The sequence below is a fragment of the Ambystoma mexicanum genome, chromosome 5p (genome assembly GCF_040938575.1).
Source record: "Ambystoma mexicanum isolate Mex_15411 chromosome 5p, UKY_AmexF1_1, whole genome shotgun sequence".
Lineage (NCBI taxonomy): Eukaryota > Metazoa > Chordata > Amphibia > Caudata > Ambystomatidae > Ambystoma > Ambystoma mexicanum.
In genome coordinates, this window is record NC_090930.1 from 848935093 (window position 1) to 848958079 (window position 22987).

The 22987-nt window shown below is 43.2% G+C and overlaps 1 protein-coding gene across 4 annotated transcripts in view; it reads right to left on the reverse strand.

Moving 5' to 3' along the window:
- AMPH (amphiphysin) overlaps positions 1-22987 on the reverse strand; it is a 1422934-nt gene that overhangs the window by 231762 nt on the left and 1168185 nt on the right. For all 4 annotated transcript variants that reach the window (XM_069613278.1, XM_069613276.1, XM_069613275.1 and 1 more), the window contains one exon: positions 22579-22632. In XM_069613278.1, coding sequence (XP_069469379.1) covers positions 22579-22632 — 54 coding nt within the window. The remainder of the gene's footprint in view (positions 1-22578; positions 22633-22987) is intronic.

Here is a 22987-nt window from a genome sequence, read left to right on the forward strand (position 1 = left end):
ACACAAAGAAGTCCGGACACAGACTTTCTAATGAACTTTGAACCTTTTTTGGACATACAATGCATCATGGAGACACTCGAAACAGTTGCACCTACACAACTTTCCACTCACCGGGAACCAAACTTCTAACAGTGATTTTCATTCATGCTTCCAGCCCATTAGAGGAACTTCTAAACTAGCCGAGGTACCAAGACAATGTTGCTGCATTTAAAAGAAGAGTTCCTTATTTAATGAAACCCAAGCAAGATTTACGTGTTGTTACTATACAACGCATCTCTGGAATATGATGCAACTGGCCACAGCGGAGTGATAGATCACATGGTAACATCTGGAGTAGCTGGGATTGCATAACATGGTTCTCTTCATTCCTACACAACTCTACTATTCTTGCTATAGGAAATGTCCAACATCACCTGTTGTGTGACACGCAAATCTGACCCATCACCGACCATATTCAACATCAATGTAGCATCACTCACTCCCATCCTCGATACTCAACTTTCGGTATAGCATGTATATGGAAAATGGCCAGATTTATCGTCAATTTGCTGACGATGCAACACTATACTGGTAATTACTTAATACAAGTCAATTTCTGAAAGTAGCAAAGGTGGCTCTGACTAGATGGTTAAAATAAATAAATAAACAAATAAATAAATAAAATCAACCACTCGTAGGCCCTATGGCTGCTTCAGCCCCACCATTAGCCTATGCAAATCGATGAGTCCTGCACAGATGCCTGTGTCGAAAATCCACATATTGGATGTCATATTTGATTCTCACCTTAATGTTAGTTACATATACTTTACTGAGAGTGTGCATTACTATTTATTTGCCTGTTAAAATGTATCTTTCCCTTCCTACCTCAGAATATTGCACTCGAGCACAAACAGCGTTTCCCTCTCCAATGGACTAATGCAACAGCATCTACACTAGCCTCTTGATGATGCCCTTATCAAAACTCAAAAAGAGCCCAGAATCCGGCTGCCAGGATTCTGCTCAGTCTCAGAGGAGGAGATTATAGTACACTGACCATGAACCCCATTAAAGTTTCCTAATAAAGTAATGATCCCAGTTCCAAACCCTGCCCCTAGTCCCTTTATAGCTGGAAGTCACATAACCTCCCCAAAGTCTTCAAGACCTCCCTCACTTCCTGAAATCTGAGATTGTTTCACTGAATCTGCTACCCACCTACCCAGTTACGATTTGTAAGCAAAAGTATTTGGCGGCCCATCCCTCCATGTACAGAGTTCATCTCACCGGAATCCTTTCTGTTATCACCCGTGAAGTTTAACTTCCTTGCATATGTTTTGACATACCTTACAGAGACATCTCTTCAGCATTCCCTAAGACCACGCATCTCTGGCAGCTTCATCATGTTAGACTTGTCTACATGTGTGTCCCTTCCCTCGGCGATCCAACCAATCAGACACCTACGAACAATTCACTTCCACCTGTTTCCCACAGCATGGACAAAGGAACTTTGCTTCAATCCATGATAGCTAGGTTGTGCTTAAGACAATTCCTTTCTGCCTGTCACCTTCTGTACTTAGAACCACCCTCTAGTGTGGTCAGATCTTCCTGGGCTCTTCCTTGTTCTCTTAACTAAACCGTGCTAATGATGCTGCAGCATGGCATGTAGAACTTCACAACAACTATAAATGCACACCACTGAGACTTCACAGCTGGATCTGCTGCTCAGTGGAATGTTACATCCACTGCAGGGGCCCGTGTTTGACCTCATGGTCATAGGCTCGAATCCCAGCAGGTCCATCCTTTTGAGGTTGATAAAATGAGTACCATTAAGTTGGGTAACAAGAAACTTCTGTTATCTGTCTAGAGTTCCAAGATGCCCCTCTGGGGGCAAACGTGTGCTCTACAAATACACCTGTTATGTTCTGTGCATAGTGTGAGTACATTAACGAGATATGTATTTCAGATTTGTTTTGTATTAGATGGGGCGTGGATTCTCAAACATAGTAAAAAGATACTGACCTTTAGTGTCGATTAGAAATGTTAACACAAATGGAATCTCAGTGGAGTTCATTTGCATTTGTAATTTTGAAACCCAATGAGATATTGGGGTTCAGTGTCTTGATGATTCCGACCCTAGTGTAAGGTATTCCTTAAGTGCAAGCCGAGAACCATACTCCAAAGGCAGTGAGACACTACGTCACACCTCTCAACAGACCAACAAGTGGAAGAAGGAGAACTATGGATTAGATTGAGAAGACTGATTGGAAGGAGATCACTGTGTGTCTGAGGGACGCATACAAACAGCAAAATGAATAGGAAGGGTACAGTGTAAGTGAATCCATTCCATACAGTGGGCAGCGAGTCCAGGAGAAACAAGGCAATGGTGTCGGATAGGGAACATTCTAGAAAGGTAGGGGAGCACAAAGAGGTTCTGGCAGCCATACATGCCTACTCAATAACAACATTCTGGCTACTGGAGAATCCAGTACACTGTGGAATCTGAAGTGGTGTGTGTTCATGGACGAAATATCATGCCAAACATGTAGTTCCTCAAACAGTCTGCAATGAAACTGATCAAATAAAGTAGTGGTTTCAATTTAATGAGGGCTCAGAATAGTCGTTGCCCCATTTTCCCAAATGATCAGAGAACCTCTGCCTCAGGAAGGATTATAAAATGATGAATAATGTTAGAGGCTGAATAATTAACAGGGTGCAAATGATGGTGGTAAACTGAAGTCACTCTGATGAGAGGTCAATAACTAGAAGGGCCTCACAATTACCTGTTTTGTACCAATTCTATTTTCAGTCTTAGCAAGCAAAATTACTATTGCCCTCATTATGAGTTCAGCGAGGCAGGCGAAATGAAGTAAAATGGCAGGAACTGATTTACTGCTGCTTTAATGCCAGTTTCCTGCACTGCTGCACTCCAACAACAGAGTTAAAGTGGAAGATTTACCTCCAGCTCTCTGCTTACTTAAACTAAAATGCAAAAATTACTGCAGCAAAATGGCTGCTCTGGTAACTCCTCTAAAATCCCTATGGAGTCCTGTAGATTCCAAAATTACGGACTAATTTTGCTTTTAGCGCAAACATGATCTGGCGGTAATTCTGCGAGATAGCGTGGTGCTAGCAGTAAACTAGTTTGGCAGTAACTCCTCCAGAATGACTGCCAAACACGCAATGAGGCCCATGTCTCTTGATGAAACATGTGCCTGTTCACTAAAGGTAAGATACTACATCAAATTTGGAACCCCTAATATTTGGAAACAAATGATAAGGTATTATAAAAGACCGAGGTGGATGTTTGCTTTTGAGGGTGTTTGTTGACAAGTTCAACGTCATGAATCAGGACAACAAAAAATGAACAGGTATCTGTGGGTGATTATGTAAGATAGCATTAAGCTTGAGAATCAGAGAATGGCCATTGAGGCACACGAGAGAGAACCAGCACTGAAATGGAGGGTGTGTAGCTGCTGAGTAAATCAATGTTGAGGCCTCATCTATAACGCTGCATCCTGGACTGGAGGAGACAGCAAAGGGCAGGCACCACAGTAGTAAAAGGAGCTCTGGACATGTTGACAGTTTTGAACCTTTTCCAGCTAATGGTTTGTCCAGAGGTTGGTCTCTGTAACCTTACCTGTCCCTTGCTTTGCCAATCCACAGCATCATAATTGTTTAAAAAAATAAAAAACATTACTGGGCCACAGTGGTTACGCACACACTGTTGATTGGTTGCGGGTAGTTTAAGCATATTAGGAGTGAATAGTGCTTTATTACTAATATTAGGAACAGTATATTTGGTATGCAGTCTTTATATCGAATATTTTATAAGAATTAACATATATCGAATATTTTATAACATGTATAGAGAATGCATTTAGGGGTGGGGTAAAGGGTTAACTATTTTTGGGAAACGGTTAGGGGGGTTTTTAGGAGTGGGAAACAGGTGTTTAGGGGGACCCTCACACACAAAAAAGTGCATTCTCTGTAAAATGTTTAATTATAAAATATTCGACTTATGTTTATTCTTTATAGAATATTGCGATATATAGACATGTAACCGTTATATTGTTTCACTATTTTATTTTTAATGCTCATATATAATCTCTGCAATAGAGTAAATATAAATAAATACTAAACAACAGAATGAGAGCATTTTTTTTGTGTTTTAATTTCTGAGTATAAAATATACCATGTCCCAAGTGCATGGTGATGGTTTAGTGATGAAACTGTGCAGGAAAGATATTGATAGGATCTAAGGACAACGATGGTGTCTGTGCCACACTAGAAACCCTGCGAGGGATGATGTGTTTACCTTGGAGAAGAGCTGATGTGAAACATGGCAATAGCTCAAAGAGATACATGTTTCAGAAGATATGAGCAAAGCATATTTCAAAGACCCCCAACCTCAAGGCTATGATATGATGTGGGTTTCTCTACTAATGTGAATATGAATGTAGGAGTATCGGAAATGACCTCGGTGTATATAAGTATATAGGTCAGGGTGTATATAAGTACAAGTGGTGTAAGGCAGGTATCAGAGTGTGGACAATTTGATCGGAAGAAGACAAGGAGAAAGAGTTGTAGAGGTGTAAAAACCTGTAATCGCTAGCACTATATGTGCAAATTGTCGGGTATACCAACCAGTGAAAATCGGAAGAATCAGATCGCCTGACTGCAGGAGGTTACTGATGCTCATCAGATTAAATCTATTGCTTTTGAAAGACACACAAGGTGGAGCTGCAGAAGTGCGAGCTGTGTATGTGCTATGCTCATAGCAAGTGAAAGTAAGTGAGCGGTTTGGCGGCAAGTTCCTTGCTTTTCGAGCCCTCTGCAGGAGTTTTGCTGGCATTTTACCTTGGCCACCTTTCTACCTGAAAGAAAACTACTTAACTGGCCCCGTGTAAGAGAGCGGTTTGGTGGTTCGGTGGCGTGTAGTCTTGGAGACAGTACATTTTCTCTGTTTTAGAGCTCCTACTGCCCTCCCATAACGTGTGGGGGAGGTTTGGTGGAAACAAACTGATCGAACAAGTGGAAGCTCTGAAGAAATAAACATTGGCAGAATAAAGCAGCAATAGAGCCCTTCCTGTTACCTTTTCTGCCATATTATTATTATTATTATTATTATTATTATTATTATTATTATTATTATTATTATTATTATTATTAATTGTGCATTGGGTACTGCGGACTACACTAGCACCTTACGAGTGGTGTTACATGGCAGGTTGTGATCTAGTGTTTTTCCCTCTCTCTCTCCCAGTGAAGATATAGCTGGATGCCATAACTACATGTCCAAGCTGCGTAGTGGCAAGCAGTGGGACCGTGGAGTAAGGGGAATTAAGCATATACAGCTAAGTGGCATTGACGGCAAAAAACAGGAAACGATGCCCAGCATGTCAAAAAGCCCTGCTAATGTAACGAAGAAACAGTTGGAGCAGTTGGTCCCAATCCCTGCTCTGTTAGCCTCTTCAATGTCCGGGGAAGGAGTGGGTGACTGCAAAGATGGGAGTTCTGAGACCCATATCTGAATCACAGCTGTTGGATCATCAGCGAGAAAAAAATTACTTTTGTCCTTTGTTAAATCAAAATAAAAACTGCTATGAACAATTTGGCCAAATAAAAATGCCTGCAGTCAACAATTTAAGCATTAGGAATCAGATACCCAGCTCCTCATCGACACCAAAGGGAGTCGTACCAGAGAAGGCTACAGTCCACCCGTACAAAACATTACCAAACCAGAGAAGGCTACAGTCCACCGTCGATAAACTTAGAGGATGAGGCGACGGCTCTTCCTCCTTCATCAGCAATAAATATTCAAAATATAGGCAGTCTAAAGCCCAAGTGCATTCTGAGTTCAATTCTCACTGAACTACATGTACCAGGAAAAAAATGAAAGACTTTTTTATTAAAGTTGGGATCAAGGTCTGTAATTGATAAGAATCTTGAGAGAAAGCATAAGCTGGAACCTGTACTGGGAGTTTCTGATAGAAGTTTCCTGGAAGTATTACTGATTGTTGAGCGAGAATTGGACGTCCGAGAAGATCGCAACACCACTACAATTGACATTAGTGAGATCAAATCCATGGGAGAGGTTGGAATTGGCTTGATGGATGGGCTGGTCTTTCAAGCACAGGGAGGACTTCATGAAACACTAAAAGACAATGATGAAAGAGTAGAGCTGAAGGCACCATTGATATCAGTATTGAATGGAGTTTTGACCTCTTTTTTTAATCTATATGAGAATATTAAGGACGCACCTTCTATAAATGTTCTACAGTCAAGAGAAATGTTAGAAGACATGATGGGAAAACAGTGTAATAAGATCTTAATGTATCAAACAAAACATCAATTTCCCTTGAGCAGTGATCTAAATGTACAAAACGAAGTAGTGGAACTATGTTGCCTACTGGCCTGCACCACTCCCCACAAACCCCATCGCTACACCCCCTTCCACGCACAATATAAACCCCTAAACACATGCACATGCTGTTCAAAGGAACCTACAGTGCACTGAAAGTGCAAGTTTCAACTTATTCCTATACTTTTATTTGAAAAATAAAAGTATAGGAAAAGTAAAACTCAATTTAAAAAGGTAGAGGAACACTGCTCCTAACCACCCCTGCCCACTTCAACCACTGCCCTGGAGGGTTAAATCAGAAAGTTGAAAGACTCTCAACATCATTGTCTACTTATGAACCACTTCACACTGAATGAAACAAGGGCTGAGTCGACTGATGTTCTAGTCAAAAATGCTACTGACGCCTCCCTACAGTAACTAACAGGGAATCCATTAATGAATGAAGCCCCGAGGGCAAAGGAATGCAGTGTCTCAGCCCCTCAGGTTGAACATTCACATAATGGTGGCCTCAATGTTGTTTTGGCAGTGGGGGTAAACAGGTCGACTGGAACTGTGCCAGTCTTAGAGGGGGTGGAAAGTAATAACCTAGTAGATACCCTGAAACAAACTGGTAAAAAAAGAAAAAATAAGAAAAGAAATAATAAAAAGGGGAAAAACTTCAAAAGTTCGCAAAAGTAAATGAGAGACCTGGACATAGCCGAGGATGTGAGACTCAATGAGGACCAAGTCCAGGATGGAAATGGAGACGGACCTGCCAACGAAAGGCAAAGACGATCGACAAGTAAGCATAATGCCTCTAGGAAAAGACCAGAGAAAATTGACTGTGCTGAGGCTCTACACTGTGACATCTCCATACAAACCTCAGTGTGTGAGATCAGTGAGAAATCAATTACCTAAGTAAATGATAACAATGGACATGATAAGACGAAGCCCAATGTAAATGTACAAACACAGGTAGACTGGAGGCAGTCGGAAGCACAGCCAGTGCTATAAAAAAATGAAGCAATGAAAACAAATTAGCTCCAGAGCGATGGGCTCTGATTTTTCTAATGGGCAACAATACATTCTAAAATACCTCAGGTGCAGGAATCCGGCTATCTCTGAATCAAGTGTCTACCACGGTGCAAACACAAACCCAGGCAATACTGAGGCATAACTGATCTGCCCCAGAGCCAATGACTTCACAACCAAGTCCTCCTTTAAAGAGCGTGAGGAATGAACGCGAAAAGGAAGTTTTGAACAAAGGAGAAGACTTAATAATAATGAGGATTTTTTTTATTCTTTCTTCGTGCATCCACATGTTTGATTGGAGCACTTGTCAAATGCAGGAGAGCAATCTTAAATACTGTCTATCCTGAAGATAGTCAAAGACGTTCCAGAGCTGTATCTATTCTCCACTCATGACATGGACTATATACACTTTCCTTACGATAACATAACTAACATAGTGGAAATTGGTCTTCACTCACGTTTAGCTTACTGTCAGTAGGAGGAGTATTTTTGAAAAAGGGCTTTAAAATCTCTACTATTAAACCAAAAGAGAGGAAAAATGTGGTAAATGGAGGGTTGGATCGCAGTTCGACTGAGAAGGGTAAAAGGACTCCTGGGCCGGAAATTGTGCAATCGCAGATAAAAGGGAATGATGAAGTGGGGATTGCAAGAGCCAAGTGTGGTCCTTATTGCCAGGGATTCTGAATCAAGTATCTTAAAAGCTTGATGAAAATAATGCTCTGCTTTAGTGAAAAGTGCCCTTAATGTACTGAGCTGGAGAACGAGGGGTTACAGAAGCTTTATTAATAAGAGTACCAGTGATGAAATCTTTGGCTCATTTGATCTACTTGGCGACCAATAGTAATGATGGCCGGCCGTCTGGGGGACTAATCACTGCCTTGTGGCACTCAAAGATAGTAAAAATGGTGAAAGTAACACACTCTCATTATGGCATTCTAGCAACCAAATTGGGTTACATTTCTAATAATTTTCAAAGGAGCATGGTAGTACTCAATCTTTATTATAACTCCTCATGTTCAAAGCTGGATGATTTCTTGGAACCCATGGCAGAGCCCCTGTCAGATATTGTAGGCCTGGGTGAAGCCACAAACATCCTAATAGCGGGAGATCTAAATTCATATGACTTAGACTCACAACATACCTAGTATAGTACTGGCTTAGCTGGAGAAAATGGTAAGAGGTGGGTCAAGTTCTTTAATGAATGGGACTTGATTTTTTGTAATGGGAATGTGAAGGGAGATCTGTCCACGGCTCATACTTGGGTTGGGAACCAGGCCAAATCAGTTATTGACTACATAATATTGTCAAGAGACCTGTTTGATTGTTGCACTGGGATGTAGATAAGACCGACACAGAGAACCAATCATAATGTGCTGACTCTCAGGATGCTGGAAGGGGAATATTCGGTGGCCAGCGAGCATCAGATAGAACCTTTGGTGAATGAGGGAGAAAATCGAATGGTTAAGTTTAGTGTAAATGAGAAAGGGTTGAGCAAAAATGTGTAAGAGTCTGTATTTGTTCATACGAGCCAGATCATTTTAGACACTTTTTGTGGGTTCTTGACAAACCTCAAATGGGAGGGATCAAAACTGTGCCTAATCTTAAATACTTATTTGATCAAGTAACCTGGATGAGTAAAAAAGAACTGAGAAAAATCAGAGAGATTTTAAGAAGAGTAACTTTGATACGGTCACATTTTAAGGGAGAAGAAAATAATGCTTGCAGCGTACCAAAATTGGAAACGGGCCATGTTAGGGAGAATTCTCATAAATGGCTAATTTCCCTTACCTACTGAGTCCCTCAGCAGCTTTGCTGGATTTCTAGGATTTTTTTTTTTCACCTGGTAGGAGTGTGAACCTTTTTGCCCCACTCTTACATGTGTTTTGCTGTGTGTTTAACATTTTCTTGTGCTCATAGACTGTGGAGCCTCACCTACTCCATAGGCATCATCTTTTTACTGTGTGTTACACAGCACCTTCAGTGCAGTGACACAGGGTTGTCTTTTTAGACTTCCCAACTCAGACTCCATTTTCTGGGACTGACTACTGTCTCACAGAGCATGTGAAGTTGTCATTGACTTTATTAGTCTCTTTTAAAACTCACAGACCCAGTACAAATGATCTTACATAGAGTTCTGGAAAGGGTGAATACTTATCCCTTTGTGTCTGTTTCTCTTGGAACATTGTTTTGTTCCCTTGTTATTAAGACTTGGCTGGTGGCAGTGGTAACTACCCTATTTTTCCTACCGCGGTTATCTTAAATAGCAGCACTTATTTGATCATACGAGCCAGAGCATTTTAGACACTTTTTATGGGATCTTGACAAACCTCAAATGGGAGGGATCAAAACTGTGCCTAATCATAAATACTTATTTGATCAAGCAACCAGGAAGCGCAAAAAAAGAACTGAGAAAAATCAGAGAGATTCTAAGAAGAGTAGCATTGATACGGTCACATTTTAAGGGAGAAGAAAATAATGCTTGCAGCGTACCAAAATTGGAATCGGGCCACAAGGTACCTAAAATTCCAACGTCAGGGGGAGTTAATGTTAGAAAATCTTGTTACTAAGAATACCCATAATTCCTGGTCCATAGTAAATGGTGGGAAAGCCTTGCAATCAATTTCTCAAAGTAATTGTGTGTCAGAAGACCTATGGTGCAAACACTTTAGATCTCTTTTTAGTAAACCTACTTCAGGTGCAGCCGGTATATCCCTGGATGTTCCATGGTCTCAGTGCATCTCCCTTGCTGTTGTACGAAAGTTAATAAAAAAATTATCTAGCTCGAGGGCAGCTAGTCCTAATGGGCTATCAAACTCTATTGTAAAGGCTGAATCAAAGACCTGGACCACAATATTAAATCACATCTTTTAGAACATTATTGAAATGAGACAATGCCCGGAGAGCAGAGAATCTGCTGTAGTAATTCCAATTCACAAGAAGATTGATCGAGCAGATCCTAACAACTACCGCCCGATCGCCCTTCTCGATGCAGATAGTAAAATATTTGCTGTCGCGGTGCTATTGAATTGGAAAGCTGGGCTGAGTGTAACGGTATTTTTGACAAATGTAAGATTGGCTTCAGATGAGGTATGTCAATGACCCTAAAAGGGTTAGTAGTGAATATGCTTAGGGATAGCATGTGGCAGGCTGGTGACCCACCCCTCAATGTGGCCTTAATAGGTCTTAGCAAAGCCTTTGATACCGTGAACAGAAATCGGCTGTGGAAGAAACTGAGAGCATGGGGCACCCCCCTTTGGATTATTGGCAATACTGATATACTTGCATCAAAACACCACTATCCAACTTAGATCGGACGCACCGGGACCTCTTACAAGACCAATATGTGCGGAGAGGGGAGCGAGGCAGATACCTTATACCTGGCAGATCTTAAATTGTGCACTAAGCAAACATGCATTCGCAAGTCCAAAAATTGACATGTGAAAGATCAGTTTGGTGGCTTATGCTGATGACGTCTTGTTCATTGATTTCACTCTCCCTGATGAATCCAGCAATTGTTGGGGGCGATGGGTGAGTACGCATTCAAGAGCGAATTGGTGATTAACCCTGGTAACACCCATATAATGAAGTTTGGTACTCAGAAGATGAAAGATAATGGGTGTAGGTGGTCTATGGAGTCTACAATTATTGAATCAGTGTTGGAAACTGTCTGGGTTTTAGACCTGTAGCATATCCAAATGTGAGGTTGGTGGAGGATAGGCTGAAAGCCAAAATAGATCAATTGTCTGCCCAGATGAAACATATTAAGACCAATTACTGTAGATTCTCACTGATCCGCTTGATGAAATTCTATAAGGGTAAAGTAATTCCTACCTTAACATATGGTTTGGACATTGAAACACATGCAGGGAATCTTGATTGGGATCGTTTGGAGGGGAGGCTCTGGAAGAGGTCTTGGGTTTGCCTTTGTCCCTCCCAATAGTCTCGCTCCGCTACGAGTTGGGTTTAAACTCACTCAGGGCTAGTATGGAATGGAGACCTCTGCAAATATACAGGCTGATCAAACTCCCTCTGGAAAATTCCCTGCATATGGACATACATCAAGAAGAAATGAGACAAACAAACACCTTTATGAAAAGCCTGACTAAAAATGTAATCACTACTCAAATATTTCAAGAACGATGGAGGATTTACTGAATAACCCAATTAAAACTAAGAGTTTTAAATGAGAATGACTGGATAAGAACAATTGATGTGATGCACCTGTTAAGCATCATGATAGCCTCTCCATTCTGGAACAACCCATGTGGGCTTTGCCTAGTGTCTGAACTGGATTCCAGATAATAGAAGAAGTGTATTGTAAAGGTTCTGGTTAAACCTATTGCCAACTGGAGAAATACATTCTGTCCAGTACTCTGAGGGTAAAGCTGTTAAAAGATGTGTGTCTTATATGTAAAATTATCACACAAAAGTCTCTGTTCCATATTTTGATTGAATGTCAAGGGACAAGAGAATTAATTACATTACATCGTATTTGTAAGTGAACAGAAGTGGCTAGAGCCAATGGACATTTGGTATCGATTGTCCTCAGGGCATGAAACCTTTTTTATCAATTGAACTTATAAAGGTTTTGAAACTGCCTGATCTGCATAACGAATAACCCTGAAGACTGGTTTGATTTGCTGACTCATTTATTTTTAATCTTCTGTAAATATTATATGTTTAATATGTTAATTCTTTTTATGTTTGATGTATTTTGTACTTTGTCAAAAGTCAAATAACTGACTGTGACACATTTATAATTAAGAAAAAGCATGTGCTATGTGGAGTGCGGCGAGAAGGAGATCTGATACTTTTTCTCTTAATTTGTCCCCATTTATTAGCTCTTTGTAAATATTGGCTTAGGCCGTATTTTAGTGCAAATGGAATAGGACCTTTGTAACAACTAATTATTATGTGATCAACTAGAAGCACCATGATTTGATATACAGTTTGGCAGAGTATGTTAGAGCGGTGATATAATCTAAGCCTCCTTCTCAATCATGTAACTCCAGAAGGTAATTATTTTACATGTATGTTTATTCTTTAAGTTCATAAGTAGAGAAAGCACTGGGACATCCATCTGGTCCAGAATCTTATGTCCAACTGCCATCAGTAGAACCTTGCATACCAAACCTACACCAACATTCCATCTAGCATCCCAGTGACATCACCACATCAACATTCCACCTAGAATGTTAGTAACATCACTGCCCTTCACCACAACACTCATAGCCATAATCAATCCACACAGATTATGACATATGTCCTTCTCTTCAACCAATACAACACACCTAGCAATAATCAATCCCACACAGATTATGACATATATGTCCCTTTCTTAACCAACCCAATACTAATAGCCATAATCGGGCCCAGAACATGTCATGACATATGTCTCCCTCCCTTGCACTGACACATCACAACCCCCATGACATCACCCACCATGAGGATGGATGAACACCGCCAATAAATGTTCCGAACTAAATGGCTCATACCATCTCCGAACAGCTCCCAACTGAGCCCTTGTACTACACCACAATTCTAACCCATACTCTGTAAAATTGACAACACACACACACACAGCTGGAACTCAACCACAGGCCCTCCCCAAAGCCTGAAGGCACCCGCTATGAACCAGCTGAATAACAACAAAGGAGAACAGAACCCCAAAAATAAAGCTTATGACCAAACATCATCTGGCTTCCCTTTAACCTAGACACAGGATCTGGCTACCCCTTGAATGACCCGACCGCACCTAGCTGCCCTTACCCAAAACATATATATCATCTAAAAACCCCTTAGTACCGCCATAGCAACACTAACAATCCCTAACTAGGCCCTAGACAGCACCTAAATAAACCTTAAATTAACAACAGCACCTCGCTGCCCAACCCACAACCAACAACACCTGACTGTCCTAAAATGCATATACCTTGCTACCCCACCTAACAGCATGTGGCCAGCATCTCACTGCCCCCTCTACACCCAGGCAGCATCTCACTGCCCCTAAAACAACCCACAACACCTCACTATCCCTACAACACCAGGCAGCACCTTACTGCCCCTAAAACAACCAAACAGCACCTCACTGCCCCCCAAAATGACCCAGACAGCACCTCACTGCCCCAAAAACAACCAGACTGCACCTCACAGTCCCTAACAACACCAGACAGCTCCCAACTGCCCCTACAAATGACCAGACAGCACCTCACTGCCCCTAAAACAACCAAAAAGCACCTGACTGTCCCTAAAACACCAGATAGCACCTAACTCCCTGATGGACAGCTCCTCACTGCCCCCAAAAATGACCCAGACAGCACCTCACTGTCCCTAAATACACCAGGCTGCACCTCACTGTCCCTAAAAACACCAGACCTCACCTCACAGTCCCTACAAACACCACCTCACTACCCTAAAACACCCAAAACACACCGAACACAACCAGACAGCACCTCACTAAACTCTAAAACAACCAGGGCACACTCGCATATGACCCTAAAACAACCAAACAGCACCGCACTGTCCCTAAATACACCATAAAACAACCCAAACAACACCTCACTATCCCTACAACACCAGACAGCACCTCACTGCCCCAAAAACAACAGACAGCACTTAACTGCACCTCACAGTCCCTACCAACAACCAGACAGCACCTCACTGTTCCCAAAAATGACCCAAACAGCACCTCACTGTCCCCAACACACCAAACTGCACCTGACAGTCCCTTAAAACACCCGACTGCACCTCAATAACCTAAAGCCAACACAACACCTCGCTACCCCACCTACCAGCATGTGGCCAGCATCCAGACAACACCTCCCTATCCATACAAACACCAAACAGCACCTCACTGCCCCTTAGACAACCAGACTGCATCTCACAGTCCCTAACAACACCAGACAGCTCCCAACTGCCCCTACAAACGACCAGACAGCACCTCACTGCCCCTAAAACAACCAAACAGCACCTGACTGTCCCTAAAACACCAGAACACAACCAGACCGCACCTCACAGTCCCAACAAACACCACCTCAGTGCCCTAAAACCCCCAAAACACACCAGAAACCAACCAAACAGCACCTCACTAAACTGTCCTAAAATACACCCGAAACTAACCAGACAGCACCACACTGTCCCTAAAAACCCCAGACAGCACATAACTGCCTGATGGACAGCACCTCACTGCCCCCAAAAATGACCCAGGAATCACCTCACTGTCCCTAAAAACACCAGTCAGCACCTCACTATCCCTAAAAACACCAGACAGCACCTCACTGTCCCTACAAACAACCAGACAGCACCTCACTGTCCACACAACACCAGCAGCTCCTCACTGCTCCCGAAAACGACCAGACAACACCTCACTGCCCCAAAAAACAACCAGACAGCACCTCACTACCCCTGACAACAACCAGACAGCACCTCTCTGCCCACTAGACAGCACCTAACTGCCCCCAAACATGACCCAGACAGCACCTCACTGTCCCCAACACACCAAACTGCACCTCACAGTCCCTTAAAACACCCAACTGCACCTCAATAACCTAAAGCCAACACAACACCTCGCTACCCCACCTACCAGATTGTGACAACAACCAGACAACACCTAACTGCCCGCTAGACAGTACCTCACTGCCCCCAAAATGACCCAGACAGCACCTCACTGCCCCCAAAGATGACCCAGGTAGCACCTAACTACCCGCTATGTGGCACCTAACTGCCCACTAGACTGCACCTTACTGTTCCTAAAAACACTGGCAGCATGCACACATAACCAGGGGACATGCCCCTACAAACAACAACCAACAGACGTCATGACACCAAGTTCTTGCACCGTAATGGCGCCAAAGTTCTTGCACCAGCGCCACCATCCCAGCATGTGCATACAGTGAAAGCACCTCACTGCCCGCAAAAGTACTGGTATCATCCCCACATAACCTGGGGTAATGCCCCTACGAACACGACAAACATAACACTGCAGGACAACATGTAAAACCCACAGTAAGCGATAACCCGATCAAGTCCATGGCGCTAAAACCCTGCGCCAAACCCCAACATGTCCCTGAAATGCAAAACACAAAATGCATGGCCAGTAATTGTAAATGCAAAAATGTATGAAAGTGACATGGCGCTAAAGTCCCAGCGCCATACCCCCACCCACATGTCCATTTCAGCCAACCTGCAAGAAAACATTGCATACACAGCATTACAATGTCCCATGGACCCCACCCCCACGAGTCCATAGTGAAGACCCAAAAACATGTCCTAATAGCAGGCCACTTACATAAACACGACATCAGTACATAAATGGGCCATAAACTGCTAACATCAACCCAGAACCCAAACCATAATTGTACTAAACCCAGAGGCCACAACATAAATACAACAGCATTAACCAAATAAAACCGGCCTCACCAAACACATACCTCTATTTTGTGCCTTGTCAAATCCCTCATCACGTTACTTATTCCCCACTGGTCCGGATCCAGCGGCCGCCACCTTGCCAGCCTTCTTGTGAAATCACCTGCAAGTGGCAACCACCGCCTTCCATTGCACTCACTGTAGGCGTCCATACATCCAGACACGATCATTAAGCTTCCCTCCATTTCCAGTGATAAATGAGTTCTCACCTCAATGCCATCCATTCCCACCAATTGTGCCAAAAAGTCGCTTATTTCATTCCTGCCCGGACTGTTTGTCACTGAGGAATTCTTCCTGGAACTATTGCCAAACACCCTCGGGTATGCGCACTCCCCATCAAGTGTGACCGCAGGAAATTCCGATTGTTTTGGTTGTAGTTCCGACATCTCTCTGAGGCCGTGCATCACAGAAAGAGGTTGTAGTTCCGACACTTCTCTGAGGCCGTGCATCACAGAAAGAGGTTGTAGCTCCGACACTTCTCTGAGGCCGTGCTGCGCAGGAAGAAACATCCCTTCCTGACATTGTTGTACGGCCATGACATTCGCTGACAAGCGCGCACCACAGCGCCACCTACAGGCTGCAGGGGCAGTTAACACTCTGACGCCAAGAAAGTCCTCAAAACGCGATCGTAAACACTCTGTTTACAGGAGCTGTAACCCTCGGCCTCCAAAATTCAGCAGCTCACCTCCTCTGGTCGGAGGGGGGGGGGACCCGCCCCAAAATCCTGCCACGGAAGATTGCGCGGGCCAGAGTATTTCGGCCCGCCTCAGCTCACCAAGTTCCACATCCACCAGTGCACTGCACTCCGGCTGCACTCGCCTCTCACCCTTCCGGCTCCGGACCCAGGGGCACACAGCGCCCCTGCTGCGAATCACCGGGCTCACCAGCAGGACCAGACCACCCACACCGGACCCGGGGCACTGGACAACGTCCCCCGCTGCGGATGACAGGAGTCTACCAACCAGCACCAAAACCAACGCTGATACTTCAGCAAACAAAGAGAGGGACCAAGACCCGAACAGTCCAAGAAGCGTCCGGACCAGCAACAGTCCTCTTCTCTGGTCAGAGCCCCGCCGGGTGGGATCTTGAACTGGAGGCAGTGTCTTCTCCAGCTGTGCTGCCCCCTCCGCTGCAGCCCCGAACCTCGTCGCCCAGCTTGCAGCTCCTTGATGCTGGATGGATGTCACCCTGGAAGGCAGTGCCTCTCACTTACTGCCCCTTCCCAGCAGTTCCATCCTCGTCGCCAGTGACCTCTCCTGGCACCGCCTGGACTCTGGGCCACCTCAGCCCGGGCGCCGGCTGGAATCCGGACCTTCCAGGCGCTGGGCCACCTCCCCTGGCACCGCCTGGACTCTGGACCCTCCGGGTCCCCGACCTGGACCACTGTATTGGACCCCACTGCACCGCCCGGCCTGCAGCTCCTTGTTGTTAGATGGATGTCACCCTGGAAGGCAGCGCTCCTCACCGACTGCCCCTTCCCAGCAATCCCATCCTCGTCGCCAGTGATATAATCTAAGCCTCCTTCTCAATCATGTAACTCCAGAAGGTAATTATTTTACATGTATGTTTATTCTTTAAGTTCATAAGTAGAGAAAGCACTGGGACATCCATCTGGTCCAGAATCTTATGTCCAACTGCCATCAGTAGAACCTTGCATACCAAACCTACACCAACATTCCATCTAGCATCCCAGTGACATCACCACATCAACATTCCACCTAGAATGTTAGTAACATCACTGCCCTTCACCACAACACTCATAGCCATAATCAATCCACACAGATTATGACAAGCGGCATTATCATATGGTATATTTTTAATGTCTACTTACTTTGAAGACGGATTGATATGTAGTTGTTTGTTGTAAGGGTTTTTAAAGCAAGTCATTATTTATTTATGATAATGTGTATTGTAAATGGAGAATTCCAAATACACATATTTGATGGTGATAATATGATGTGGAAAGGAAGAAAACTCTCAGCTGCTGCACAGAAGTATGAGTGTACGGGGTAGGACTTGCACTCCCAGCAAAGGCAGAGGGGGCTGAACAGATAGCCGAATTGTAAAAGGCTTGGACAAGAAACAAGAGAATCACAGTGGGTTGATACATTGAGTGATAAGGTCAAGAAGTGCCACTAGTTCTGCAAAAGGTAGGAACATGAAAGGCTAGGTAGGTTCCTTGTTATCCATTAGTCACGGCTCTGTGTGATGAACACCGCCCCTCAGCCACTCTTACCATACACCTGGGAACCATCACTAATCCAGGGGACTGCAACCTGCTGCTCTCCACATGTTTTGGACTGCATCTCCCATGGTCCAGCAACAGTGACTATGAAGGCTAGGGCTGATGGGAGTTGTAGTCCAAAACATCTAGAGCGCCACAAGTTGCAGACACCTGCTTAATTCATGTACTCTACAAATCCATTCGAAACCTGGAATATGACAGGGGAGATGTCTGACTAAAGGATGCTGGTACACAAGCTCACTCTCAGAGTAGTCAAAATAAAAAGCATCTTGGGTGTTAAACCATACTCACCAACACATGAATAAGGATATTACACAGCAGGTTTAGTCACATGTAGGGACCACAATTAGTTACAGAAAATAGGAAACATACTGAATCATGAAAACATCGACACATAAGCACACACTGATATAGAACAGCACAGGACACCTGTTTGCTTGTGGAATCCTTAAACTGTCATGAATTGCATTATATACCTGTAATCTATTTCAACAGCTGTAACTGCAGGGCAGCCACAAATGCATGTTACATTCTTATTGACTTCGACAGAGATGCATTTCACCTATAGTCCGAATAAACCATTGACTTTCACGGCGTTCTTTTTTTCAAGCACAATTGGAAATATAAAGAACAGTGATGAACTTTTTAGATTGTATGAAAGGTCGCGTGCAGAGACACAGAGCAAGACACAAAAGCTTGGTGCATTTAAAAAAAACATTTTATCCTATGTGAATGGCACAGTTAGAGATGGACTGTGCAGAGAGTTTATTACCGGTAAATGTTTAAAAGAATATTTGTCAAAACTTCACTTTATGCCCTGCCACAATGAGCGTGCATAGCCTTTTTATCTCGTTTTCAATTGATTTGTTTTAGGATGCGGTAATCGAGGGAGTAACAATTCCAAACAAAAGAACAGCAATTGTTGAACAACTGAAGTGTATTTTGAAACCATGTAATTGTAGACTGCAAACTCCTTGCTCACAACATTCCAGTTTATATGCACCTGGGCCCCAACTGATGGTTTTCTTAATTTCAAATGTTATTTTTCATTTGTTTAGCGCCTTTCCCATTGCTATGATTCTAAAGCGCTGTGGGTTCAGGTCAGTAGAGAGTGTAGGGTAGTACAGGGCGCTTAGGTGCACTCGGTATGTGTGCAGCAGAGTGCAATAGGTGGTGTGTAGCTGCATGCTAGAACTAGGTGTGATGCAGGGGTTATGTCACATCATTAGAATGTGTGCAGCAAGACCAATGGACTGGTATTTGCATTCTGGCGGTGCTGGATGCTTGATAACGATGAATTTCGAGGGGTGTAGCTGCATTCTAAAGACTGTTAAGGCGAACGTGGAGGTGTCTAAGTATGTGTGCAGCTAGGTCGAATTAATCGAGGGGTGTAGCTGCGTTCTATTGTTTGTTGGTGCAGAGACAAGAGTTGGCATAGTGGTGTGTTTGAGTGTCTTTGTGTTTTTTCAAGAGGAACCTTGTTCCTGTTGTGCTCCAGTGCCTGTGAAGGGCATGAAAGCTCCTTGTTTCTTGATGGGTCTGATTGTTTGGCGAAGACTGATGTGTGGTGACAGGCAGATCTGTCCCAAAAAACTCATGTTGTTATTGTATAGGTGCTAGTGGTGTTCTCGATCGGCAAATTGCTAGATACAATCCCTAGAAGGTGGTTCTACTAGGATTTTCCCGGAGAGTTGGGATTAGCCAAGAATAAGTGCTAGAACGTTCCTTTCTTCATAATTCTCCACAGAGATTTCCAGGTATGTGTGATTAAACAAACAAGATGGCCAGTTTCTATTGATTACATGAATGGAATTTCATCTGCTAGTGTTGGATTGACAAACAGGGTTAGGACAAATTAAACTGAAAGGGAAGTAATAATTCTTTAAAAACCAGCTGTTTTAGCCCGCTGGGATGCTGTTCTGAAATTATACTGATGGCTACAACATTGTGGAACAAGGAAGGGGCAGGGCCTAAAGGACCACTGATCCCACAAAGCTTGGCCTGCATGGGTAGGAAAACAAGCAGGTTTAATGCCTATGCCAAGATGGACATTTTAGTCGGTGGGCCAAAATATTGGCACTTTGCAATTATTTCCAAATTCTAATTTTTACTGTTTGCTTCACAAATTTGGAGGCAAAACTAAACTACAAAGCTAAACTGCTTTGGAAAAAAGATGCACGCAGATGTCAGATGCCATCGCACCAAGACACTAAACAGCTCATGATGCTAGCAATTTTTACTTTGCCAGTTTTGCCCAATACTGTTTTTTTTTTACAGTTTCATTATGTTGGGTTCTGAGATATGCAATTTTTACCAATTCTTCAACATACATTGTACTTTACACACACCATGATGTATTTGTGTTAGGTTAGCCTTTCAACTTTCCGTCTGCTGGTAAAACACTGAGTTTAGCGCGGTACTTGTTTCGGCACACCACCCTCAAAAACCCTATGCTGCCCCTTATGCTTCTTTGGCAAGCATAAGTGAAGACATTGAAGCACAGAGGAAGGGTGAGAGTAATAATTACAGGAGGATTTAAATTGATTTACCTGTAGTCTTTTTGATCTATGGATTTTAGATTGCTCTTAGTTAACGACCTATAGAAGCCCTGGACATTTTGACAGAGTTTTTAACCCTTTCCAGCTAATAGGTTGTCCAGAGGTTGGTCTCTGTAGCCTCACCTGCTCCTTGCTATACCAATCAACAGGCACACAGTTGTATTATTTTAAACTTTACTGGGCCACAATGGCTACGCACACACTGTTGGTCGGTTGTGGGTAGTTTAAACATTTTAGAAGTGAATACAAGAGTGAGATGCTGGATATCTATTTAGGTGCTTTATTACTAATATTTGGAACGGTATATTATTTGACTATTCTATTTATAATGCTCATATATTATCTCTGCAAGAAAATAAATAGACATAAATACTAAACATACAGAGTGAGATCATTTTGAATGTGTTTCAATTTATGAGTATACAATATACCATGTTGCAAGTGCAAACACTTTTATGTTTTAGTGATAAAACGGTGCAGGAAAGATATTGATAGCATCTAATGTTCATTACATACAAAAGGGTAATAGGTATTGGTACACAGCCACTCTAGAGGCAGACCCACGTCAATGTTGCTGTCCAATAGTAAACCTGTCAGCTGCTCAGGGGTAGTAGTTTCTCTTGCACTAAAGTACAGAGACCTAACTTTCTCCAGAGCCTTACTTCGGGTACAGCACTATTCTCTCCTCCTGGCGGGCATTTAGACCACCTTTGGGGTGCAGGTTAGGCCCTGGCATGCAGAGTATGATTTAAATCACAATTCAATGTGAACAGAAAGGCCCTAATGCACACCAATATTTCCTTCACTTGTGTGTGCTGGTTGGGTGATTCACAAAAGTGAACCTACTGCCGAAACGTCTTATCCACTTTTGTGAATAGGCCGGGTGCAGAACGAGTTAAAGGGGTGCACGATAGGTGTGTCGGTGGACTTTAAAGTATGTCTTGCTTTGATCTGTGAGATTCCTTTCGGCTCTTCCCTGTGCTTTTGGCCTCCCATGTCAGATGACAGGCACAGGGGAAGGTGCAAACCTACTGTGGCATTTTGAGATCTCTGGGTGCATGTCTCTTTCTCAAATAGAAACACTCATGCTTGTCATGGGATGACTATTTTTATTTTACATTTACCGTTTAATGCCCATAACTGTGGATGTTTTTAATGATCCAGATGGGCAGTAGGCTGACCCCAGCCTCCCACCCGCATAGGGTTGGTAGGCTAATGCGCATTTAGTTCTTGCTATTGTGCCCAGAACATAGGTATGCATGGAGTGACTGGCTGAGGGTGCCTTCTGCCCACTTCCAGTTACTCCTACTCCTTGCAGGCCCCTTTTGTGAATCAGAGTCTTTCAGCGGGAGACCTGCCTGGGGAGAGAAATTAGAGATGCACTTTGCCCCTACATTCTACTCTTTTCTCTGCAAACACTGGCCTCTATGTCTTCTTGTTTTTGCAAAAGCGAAGCAGTATGTTATTAGAGCGAGAAGGCACCGGTAAATTGTATTCTAGGTGCCCAGTGAAATCTAGCCCTGGATTCACTTGCGTGCAGGTGAGAAAGATGGAAGGTCCTTTGTAATTTAGGAGAGAAGCCCACTGAAATGATTTATGTCAAACTAGGCAAAGCGACATTACGGCATCCTTCCTTCCCCATCCAAAAAGCACTTTGCCAATCCTTTGCAGGTGCAACAGGAAATCTAATGCTGCCTGAGCCTTGTGTTACCCCGAACAGGAGAACTTAAAGGCATGTCTTTTCATCAAGCCTTCCCAAGGTAACCAAACAGAATGTGAACTTCATATATACCTCAGGGGCTGCTGGTAACGGTGTGTAGAGTTTTATAAACAGCTCACAATGTTCACATGCTGTAACCACTCACTGCTTTTATGAAGTGCTTTCCCACAATTGTGAGTAGTCTTCTTTTCAACAGCGTAAAACACATTGAGGAGAACGAGCTGTGCCATTGAAAACGTTGTTTTACCAAATAATTGTCATAATGAAAGGTAGAAAAACTCACCAGATTTTGCCCCACAGTCTGTTCTGTCTGAACCGTGAAGAGAGAAGCATCTCCCTGCAAGTGGGAGAAACCCAAGAAGAATGAACAAAAGCACAACATTGACAGTTCTGGACAGTTTAAAACCATCTCACCATCATTATTAAATGCACGTATTTTGAATTCCAACTCTTTCAAATGCATAGATCAATATTTTCTCCAAATATCAGGAATGTCAATCAGGGCCAGTATGGTGCACACGTATGCAAATACATTCATGTACTTTTGGAAAACACAGAATATTCTTCAGAATGATCCTGTGAATAGGCACATCACATTTTACAATTGTTTCATTGATGACCTCTTTGCAATATAGAATGGGCGTAGAGCAGAATTCTGAGATTTTTTTATATTTAAATGAAATACACTTTAG